Source organism: Limulus polyphemus, unplaced genomic scaffold (genome assembly GCF_000517525.1).
Source record: "Limulus polyphemus unplaced genomic scaffold, Limulus_polyphemus-2.1.2 Scaffold1232, whole genome shotgun sequence".
NCBI lineage: Eukaryota > Metazoa > Arthropoda > Merostomata > Xiphosura > Limulidae > Limulus > Limulus polyphemus.
This window is the reverse complement of record NW_013666842.1, coordinates 48139-57697: the sequence shown is the minus strand read 5'-3', so window position 1 is coordinate 57697 and position 9559 is coordinate 48139. Positions and strand designations below refer to the sequence as shown.

Genomic DNA, 9559 nt, shown 5'->3' with positions numbered 1-9559 from the left:
CAAACGCTAATCAACGAACGTGCTCAATAATACTTCCGACTGCAGTTCAGTTACTCACTATCTATACACACATTACAACCATCTCCCGCGTCACGTTTTCCCCTCTTATATATACCCGCCTACCCCATCTAGCAAACACTAGAGCATTCGCCAAAGTACATGATAGTTCTAGAAACGTTGCGTCACAGTAGTCATGTGACTCGATGACGCAACAATATACTGGATTTAAACCTATTTCATATTCAATTTTGTGTGTGTCATGAAACTAATAGTAACATTCATGATTTAAACTGGCTTGTACGTGTAGTTTCTCAAATAGCAAAATGTAGCATTTAATGCAAATTTAATAGTAGATACAGTGCGAATAATTTGATACTGGATTTATAAATTTATACAATTTTTGAATCTAATAACATGTACTTGTGTTGTGTGAAAAGAAACAACAGCATCATTGTTTTTATTACCTATCTACAATGTATATCTTCCTACATAGATGTTTACAGTTTCTACAACCTATATCATCTCCACCTGCATGCTGTATTTATGTTTTAAAAGTGGTAGAGTTCTATAATAAAATAAAAACATGCAAAAGTAGAGTACAAGTATCAGTGTGAAAGTTAGAAAAAATTTACATTATTAATAAATATGCAGAATCGGTAGTTAGTTTTCGGTGTACAGTTTAATTGAACACTTTATTATCATTAATTATTAATTCATAATTATCTAATATTAGGTTGGACCGCCTTTCTTTAATGAAACTAACCTGGACTCTGCAAGATATAGTTTCTCCAATATGCTAAATATGTAAACGTTTTAATATAGTTCATTCATCAAGGAGATATGTAATTGGCAGAGGATCACAGTACACTGGTGAAGGTAATTTAAAAATTCATCTCTGACATAATGTATTTCTTCTGGCTAAGAAAAATAAAAATCACTATTACACTCTCCAAATCAATTTTGGACTAATCTTACAAAAAACATTACATATTTTTGGCATGCATATATACCATACAAGGGTTTATTTGTTTGTTTGAATTTCACGCAAAGCTACACGAGGGCTATCTGAGCTAGCTGTCCCTAATTTAACAGTGTAAGACTAGAGGGAAGGCAGCTAGTCATCACCACCCACCGCCCACTCTTGGGCTACTCTTTTACCAATGAATAGTGGGATTGACCGTCACATTATAACGCCCCCACGGATGGAAGGGCGAGTATGTTTGGTGGGACGGGGATTCGAACCCGCGACCCACAGATTGCGAGTAGAGCTCCCTAACCACTTGGCCATGCCGGGCCGCTAATATTTCAGAGAGTTTTCTAACAAAGACTATTACCATAGTGCAGTATGTGGTGATTTATTCTACTTGTTTTCGTACTTGAATTTTCATAATGAAATTGTGAGTGCGTATTTCATTATTATTATTATTATTATTCATATTTTTGTTTTACAAGCCTACAGCAAAATCGGCTGGGTATCTTGCACCAAAACCTAGACAGATATATATATCGCATGAAACGCTGCAAATATCCATGACCTATTTAAAAAGTTGACTGTTTTATATTGAAAGTTGATTTACTTGGCTATGAATACATAATGCGATGTTGTTGTGAGCTGCTTCCTTTGTCTGCGACGTGTTTACACGAGACCTCAGGCACAAAACCACCTGGTTCATTAAAAAATGGTTAGATAGAAAAAAGTTAATGATTCAGTAAAACATTTAACTGAATGCATATGCACGTATGTAATAAAATCTATTCTCCATAAATGGCATAAAAAATTAATAAACAAGATAATTTAAAATTGTTAATTTAAAAAGAGGAATAGGGCTAGTCAAAAAAGTACAGAAACAAGTTGACTCAAAATGCAAAGCTTATATTTTCAAGCCTACAACTAGGGTCTCTAAAAAAACAAAAGAACTACGCTGAAAACAGTGTTTACATTATTTTCTCAAGCTACAAATCCCTATTTTGACTTCACTAAAATTGATAAGTACTGTTGTAGGCTTGAAAATATAATCTTTGCACTTTGATTCAACTTATTTCTGTACCTTTTGATGATCACTATTCCCCTTTTTAAAATATCAACTTGTAATTATCTTGCTGTTATTATGACTGAGTCTAAACACTGACTGGTACACTTGTTGTTCGTTACTGAGTATTTCATAACACTGAGGACCATTTGTTATTGCGAATGAGTCAAGCCAATTACTAATACATCATCGTTGTCCAATACTCTAGACGATTTATAACTGAGTATTTGATAATAGTTACGAAATAAGGCTAATTGTTAATATGATGGAGTCAAACCACTTGCTTCCACGGTGTCGTTGTTCCCTATTCTAGTGGTTTCTAACTAACTATCTCATAATAGTTCTGGTTGTTTTTACAACTGAATATTTGGAAAAGTTTCTGAAAGCTATAGGTAATTTTCTTTGAGTAAAATAATTAATTATAACTGTCAGTGTGAGTAAGTGGTGGTGTAATCTGCGATAAATGAAAGGGGCTACTTTGGACTGGCACACACTAAAGATTAAATTCATGAATGTAACTTCTGTTTTGAGACTAACGATGAGAAACTAAGTTGAAGATTAGAAAACCTGTACCCCACAGAAACAGTCCAATTGTCCTTTACTCTGCTTATACTATAGTAACTCCACATGGCTAGAAACTAACTTTGCTTATAACATCTAATCCCCAAACTGACGTCGTACAATCAGTTATGTTGCTTGTTTAAGTGCAAAGTTGCACATGGCGCTGTAAGCACTTTGTTCACCACAAAGATTGAGCCAAGAACTTAGCGTTTTAAGTCTTCAAGTTTAATGGGCCACCTGGAAGCAGTTCTGTTGCAGAATTCAATTTTGTTGGATACCTTTTCCCATAAAAGCTATACACGTTTGCCAAACTTGAAGCATGGATTCTTAATTGCAGAAAATGAAATTGAGATACTGTTTGATTGAGAGGTAAAACAAGAATAAAATCACTAGACGGGGTAGTCAATCTGCATCTAATAACAGTGAAAATTGACACACGTATCTCTCATAATTTACAAAATAAGATCTAAGAGATCACCAACAAGCCACTTTTAAACTTTGGTATTTATTCAAACTAACAAGCCGTTATAAACTTTGCCATCATGTTAACAAGTTATGCTCTGGTCTTTATTTAACTAACAAGTCACTCTAACCTTTACCATCCTTAAATTGACTTTAATCGTGTTAACTGTACATTAACGTTACATACAGCTCACAGAACACTAGGAAACAACCTCAACCAACCAAACTAGGTGAGCTTGTTAGTTACTTAACCCATATGATCTTAAACGGCCAAACTAAGAAATACTACACCATCCCTCCAAACTACAGGATAGTCTCTCACCCTACAAAACTATAGGATACTACCCCAACCCTCCAAACAACGGACTACTCCGTCAACAGTAAACTGTGAGATAGTTGCACCAACTGCCAACTCTTGGGCTACTCTTGACTGAACAGTGGGATTGGACCATCACTCTCATAATGCACCCAAAGCTCAAGATGTGGAGCACTATTTGTGGTAACATTTTAAAGACTGTATAAATGCTCCTTGTAACACAACATGGTGGTGTTTTTTCGTTTTGTTTTTTTACTTTGTATCACTTTCAAATAATTTTTTTATGTTTTTCTTTTTCTGGAAAGTCCATCTATAATACTTTCACGATGTAAATACCATAGTGGATTTGTAAAAAATAATAATAAAAAATTAACTTATAAGTTTACATTTTATTTTATTATTTGGGTTTTACATCATATTTAAGATACGTTTTCGATTATTTCTAACATTTGTGATGAGTAGAGTACGTCGTTTCCTTTTCATTCTATGTACATGTTATGTTTGAAAAAATAACTTCTTAACTATTTGTATTTATTTTAATATTGAAATATTTACAAAAGCTGGCTCTGCATACATATTACGGTTTACACTCCACTAGATCAAGTGCAATTTGATGAAGGGAGGTGTGTTCATTAAAAAAACCATTACAGTAACAGCTACAAAACCTCCTATTTACTATGTGACCTATTAATTAACGAGCTGTAGACACCTTACTCATCATGCTTTAGAGCTTCAGCTAGGTAAGTACTATAACTGAGTTATATATTGATACAATGCAAGATAAAACTGATACCATTAATATCAGTTTGGCCTACCTGTTACCATCTGTAGTAATGCTTATGGTACTGGATGTCTGTGTCATTTTGCCGCCAGATGTCAATTTACATTCGCATGCATGAACCAGAATACTCTTCTTTTATATCGCTTGTCTACTTTAAATATCTCGACAATCTAAAAAAGAAACAAAAAACTGGAACATTAATAAATAGGCCTTTCCTCGATAGTAAATTAAATGCAATAAAATTAGACTACATGTTACAACATCTTGAATTCTGAATAATAAAAATGTACTCGCGATATAACCTAACTTCTCAAAAGACATAAAAAGATGTCTTTCAAAAATTTAAAACATAATTATTACCTACTGTTTTTCCTTTTAACACTAACGCACGACTCATCGGTCTCCATTACTGTCAGCCAATATTATTATCAGTGCTTGTTGAATGATCTACACTCTTACTGCTGCAAGAAGTAGTTTGTATGAACATAAAAAACAGATATAAATACTTTCTTAAACAACAATAAAAAAAAAATTACGCTAGATTTTACAAAAAATACATGCACCATTGATTAATGCACCGAACTCTCGTTTTACACTTATGCAGGGTTTGAAGTAAATGCCGAGACTTATCAAATTCCTTTATTTAAAAAATTATCTTTCAGATTGCCCCCCCCCCAAATATTTCTGTAGTCGTACTTTGGCAGTATAAAAATAAGTTGTATTTTCAGCACATACAAATACAGAACTAATCACAAAACTCCTAAATAAGCTGTAAAATACAAATAATACCAACAATAATGTTCTTCCTGCCATTGTTTCTCAGACGTTGAACATACCGTACATCAAGAAATCCCTAATTACGCAGTACAACGCAACCAAACAACTTCAGCAACAACGTTTGTGTATGTTGTCTCGCTCTCCAAACCTTAATTTCTCAATATATACGCCGTACAACAGAAAATCCCTAATTATGCAATTAAAGTCAATAAAATAACACTATTAGCAACCTTTGAGTGTTTAGTCCTGTCCTTCACGCCTTCATCTGTCAGATAATCAACGAGTCACACAACAGAAAATCCCTAATTATACAGAAAAACACTATCAAAGAACAATAGCAGCAACGTTTAGGTGTTTACTACCGGTCCTCCGTGCCCTCGTTCTCAATGAATACGCCCTACTTCAGAAAATCCCCTATTATGCAGTAAAATAAAACCTAGTAACACCAACAGCAAAGTTTGGTGTTCATTTCCCGCCCATCTCACCCGTGATTCTCAGAAAATTCAGAATTATACTGTAACATACAACCAAATAACACTAATAGTAACAATTGGATGTTCAATATCTGCCCTTCAAATCTATGTTTCTCAGACAGTAGACAAGTCGAATATATCAGAAAATCTATAATTAGGTTGTAAAACACAACCAAATAACACTAGCACTAGCATCTGGATGTTAACGTCCAGCCCTTCGTACCATCATTTGCCAGGTTTATTTGTTTGTTATGAATTTCGCGCAAAGCTACACGAGGCTTACCTGTGCTAGCCGTCCTAATTTAGCAGTGTAAGACTAGAGGGAAGGCAGCTAGTCATCACCACCCACCGCCACCTCTTGGGCTACTCTTTTACCAACGAATAGTGGGATTGACCGTAACAGTATAACGCCCCCACGGCTGAAAGGGCGAACGTGTTTGGTGGGACTGGTATTCGAACCCACGACCCGCAGAATGCGAGTCGAGCGCCCTAACCACCTGGCCCAGTTGCCAGGAAATCAACACGTCCTTCATGAGTCGCACAAACAAGGTTAAATGTGTGGTCAATATTAGAAACCTGCGAAGACTATCAGATAATATTTTGTTTATTTGTTTGTAGTTAAGTGCAAAGTTACACAATGTGCCATCAATGCTGTGCCCACCAAGAGTATTGGAACCGGTTTTAAGCGTTATAAGTCGTCAGACTTGCCGCTGTACCACAGGGGGCCGACTATTAATTAGATAAAAAAAAGTATTTGTCTCAGTGGGGAATGTTTAGAGGTCTTAAATAAAAAGGCTATTGTAAAGAACTGTTGTTTTTGTGGGATGCGTTAAGCGAACATAAAACTCTTGCAAGATCACTTTTTTAACAGCCGATTCTGGAGATAAGACACTTTTTTTTACGTTTTGACCGACTTTTGAAAACTGGTTTAATGCGTTATGTTAACTAAGTATGACATTTAAATCGATTGTAGACCGGTATGAGATATGAAGATGAATTAAGGGCATTTTGGTCACGGAGGGACCTCCAAACATGGAACCTCTGTCAACATTATCACTTTTCAGAGTAATGTAATTAAGGGCATTTTTGGCACGCCTTTTGGTCACGGAGGGACCTCCAAACATGGAACCTCTGTCAACATTATCACTTTTCAGAGTAATGTTCATTACCAGAAAGCGCTACATAAAGAAATAAATATAGATTAGAGTATATTTGAATGTAACAAGGTATTACATGTTGTTTTGAGTTCAAAACATTCATATTTACGTTAATATGAGCAAATAAAAATAGAAATTGTGTTAAATACCACAGTTTATGGAGAGCTTTGTTAGTTATTATGGTTCCACAACAGAGAAACTTTTCTGATAATATATATACATGTAGCTCTAATACTCTAAAGGGCTTATAGTTCTCTTTACGACCGTTTAGTTCCAGTTCATTTCACATAGTACAAATTTGAGGCTGATTTCATTTCTACTTTAGGAACTATAAGAATTTTTAAGGGTAACTGCCTTCCCACAATTGGCTGCAGACAGTGAAAGGCTGTAGTTGAGACGTTGTGAGTGTAAGCAATCAACTCATTACCCTTAATTGATCTTCCATTATAGCTGGCTAGTTTAACATCAGTGTTTGGATTGTGTCTGATAAATGAGATATCCACAACCCATTTGGGTGCTATTAACACAGGCATTATCCGTTATGACATCAAGTTGACAACCAGGACCGACAATGGCAATTCTACCAATGCTTACTTAATGCTTATATTAAGTTCATTATTGTTTTATAGTGCAGATTTTAATCGCCTATTAACAATTAATGTAGCTAATAGTATTAGAACTATTTATATATATATATATATATATATGCGTGTGTGCATTAGACATCCATCATAGGAAGTTTACCAGTAGTCCTATTTACTGCTTCTGAAATACAGTTTCCCGGCAACTTGTAAACCTTGTTCATACCTCAAAGTTAAACCCGTGGTGTTGATAAATAGGCAATGCTATTACTAGCGCAAGCTTCCAAGTTTGTTGCCATATTACTAATCCCAAATTCCTTATTATGACATGCGCTATATCGCTGGCAGAACCTTCTCCATTCTGCCTGCACTATTCACAATATATTTTCCTGCATGATGTTTTCCTAACATGTTCACCAAGTCTGTTGCCATGTTACTGATCCCAATTTCCTCGTCATGACATGGCAGAAACTTCTCCATCATGCTCTACATTCGCCTTGGTGTCCAATCTTAACAAATATGTTCGCTGATGCTGCTTCCGTTTGGTAAACATTTGAGTCACTCAGAGTCTTGTGAATGCTTCTACTTGTATGGGTATTCAGCTGAGAGTTTGTGTGACTTATCAGCCACATCATGATCAAAGAACGGTTTGATTTCCTCTTTAAAAGAACCAATGTTTTTCTCACCATACTGACCACCACGTCCTGGATATTTAGCCCATCCAACTCACTTGCATCATCACAATTCGATATATCAATCATGCTAGCATTCAGTCTCCCTACTTGGCATGACTCCTAGGGAGCTATTTGCATGCACATTGTTACTACTTGTACACGCCTTATATCCATGCATTAAGTCCCTAATACACGTTAATTATATATGCATCATTAGACAATAACAAAACTATTATCAGAATGTGGTTTCTTTAGTTTGTGTGCTTGATCAAGTAATGTTAACATTGCTGCAACTGATTTTCAATCATAAACTTGCTTTACACTCATGAAGTATATAATATCCTTATTCTTAATTGGGAAAAATATGAAAAGCACAAATAATCACAGTTTCAAAGTTACTCAAGTACTGCTGCTATTTCTCGAGAATTGTCTGTTAAATATAGTTGTATATGTACAAAGAGAAAATTTACTGCAGTCATTTTTCAATACGGTATATCAAATATGAAACTACTGCAAAAAAATAATATTTCTATATTATTAGCATAAATGGTTTCTGAAGAATCACTTTTTTCAATACGTTCTCATGTATAAAGCTATTTCAGAAGATTTTCGTATAGTTGTTAACCCTTTTAATCCTTAAATTATCAACTTGTTTCTGTACCGTTCACTACCAGTAGGATCAACATGTTACGTCATTATAGCTATCTTTTGATTTTAGCCTGTTGCAAACACTCAGAAAAAAACTGAAAGTAGTCACACATTCTCTAGGCAAAATACAAAAAACAAAACATGAGTAATTGATGGGAATTATGTTTTTGTTTAATTTTTTTTTTTGCTTAACTTGTATTTTATTAGGGGTACTGTAATCAACAGTCATTTTAATAAAACTAAAATTCAATTTTAGTATGTTAAACAGCTTGTCTGCTGAATAATTTTGAAGAACAAATTAGTATTATCAATGTTACATGTTCTTCAAATCTCATAAAAAATATATGTTCACTGTGGTGATAACAAATCAGAAGCACAACGTGCCTCACAAGCAACTCTGTACACAAACAGTTTTGAGAATATATATTTTAAAACAAACTGCTGGACCACACTGACAAATCTAGAGTTATGAATAACTGAAAGTTACAACGATTATGATAACACCTGTTAAAATATTAAATTACAGTTACAACGTGTTCAACTAATTTATTTGTTAATTTATTTAACTCACCGAAACGTGAATTTCAGTGAAGGAAATACGACGTAATAACCTATTCTATTCTTTAATTCACTACTCATGCCGAATTCACGGCTCATCAGTGCTGCTTGGAAGAGCGAAGCAAATAAATAAAGTAGACGTCATTATAGTGGTGGAATGTGAGCAGTTTGTTTGGTTTAGTTGTATAGTCCTTTACTCACCACACTTCTAAAAATGTGTTAGAAAGTCTACTTATCAAATATTAACATGTGGACAATCTACTTATCAAATATTAACACGTGAACAGTCTACTCATCAAATATTAACATGTGGGCAATCTACTCATCAAATATTAACACGTGAACAGTCTACTCATCAAATATTAACACGTGAACAGTCTACTCATCAAATATTAACATGTGGACAGTCTACTCATCAAATATTAACATGTGGACAATCTACTCATACAAATATTAACGCGTGAACAGTACTACTCATCAAATATTAACACGTGAACAGTCTACTCATCAAATATTAACACGTGGACAATCTACTCATCAA

The 9559-nt window shown here is 34.6% G+C and overlaps 1 protein-coding gene across 2 annotated transcripts in view; it reads right to left on the bottom strand.

Moving 5' to 3' along the window:
• The window catches only part of LOC106462718 (aryl hydrocarbon receptor nuclear translocator-like), a 75907-nt gene that overhangs the window by 46724 nt on the left and 19624 nt on the right, over positions 1 to 9559 (bottom strand). The window contains exons 2-3 of one of the 2 annotated variants that reach the window (XM_022390043.1): positions 6311 to 6313; positions 4185 to 4320 (exon numbers count right to left, since the gene is read on the bottom strand). In XM_022390043.1, coding sequence (XP_022245751.1) covers positions 4185 to 4231 — 47 coding nt within the window. In that variant the 5' untranslated portion in view covers positions 4232 to 4320; positions 6311 to 6313. The remainder of the gene's footprint in view (positions 1 to 4184; positions 4321 to 6310; positions 6314 to 9559) is intronic. The other variant, XM_022390042.1, reaches the window with a different exon arrangement.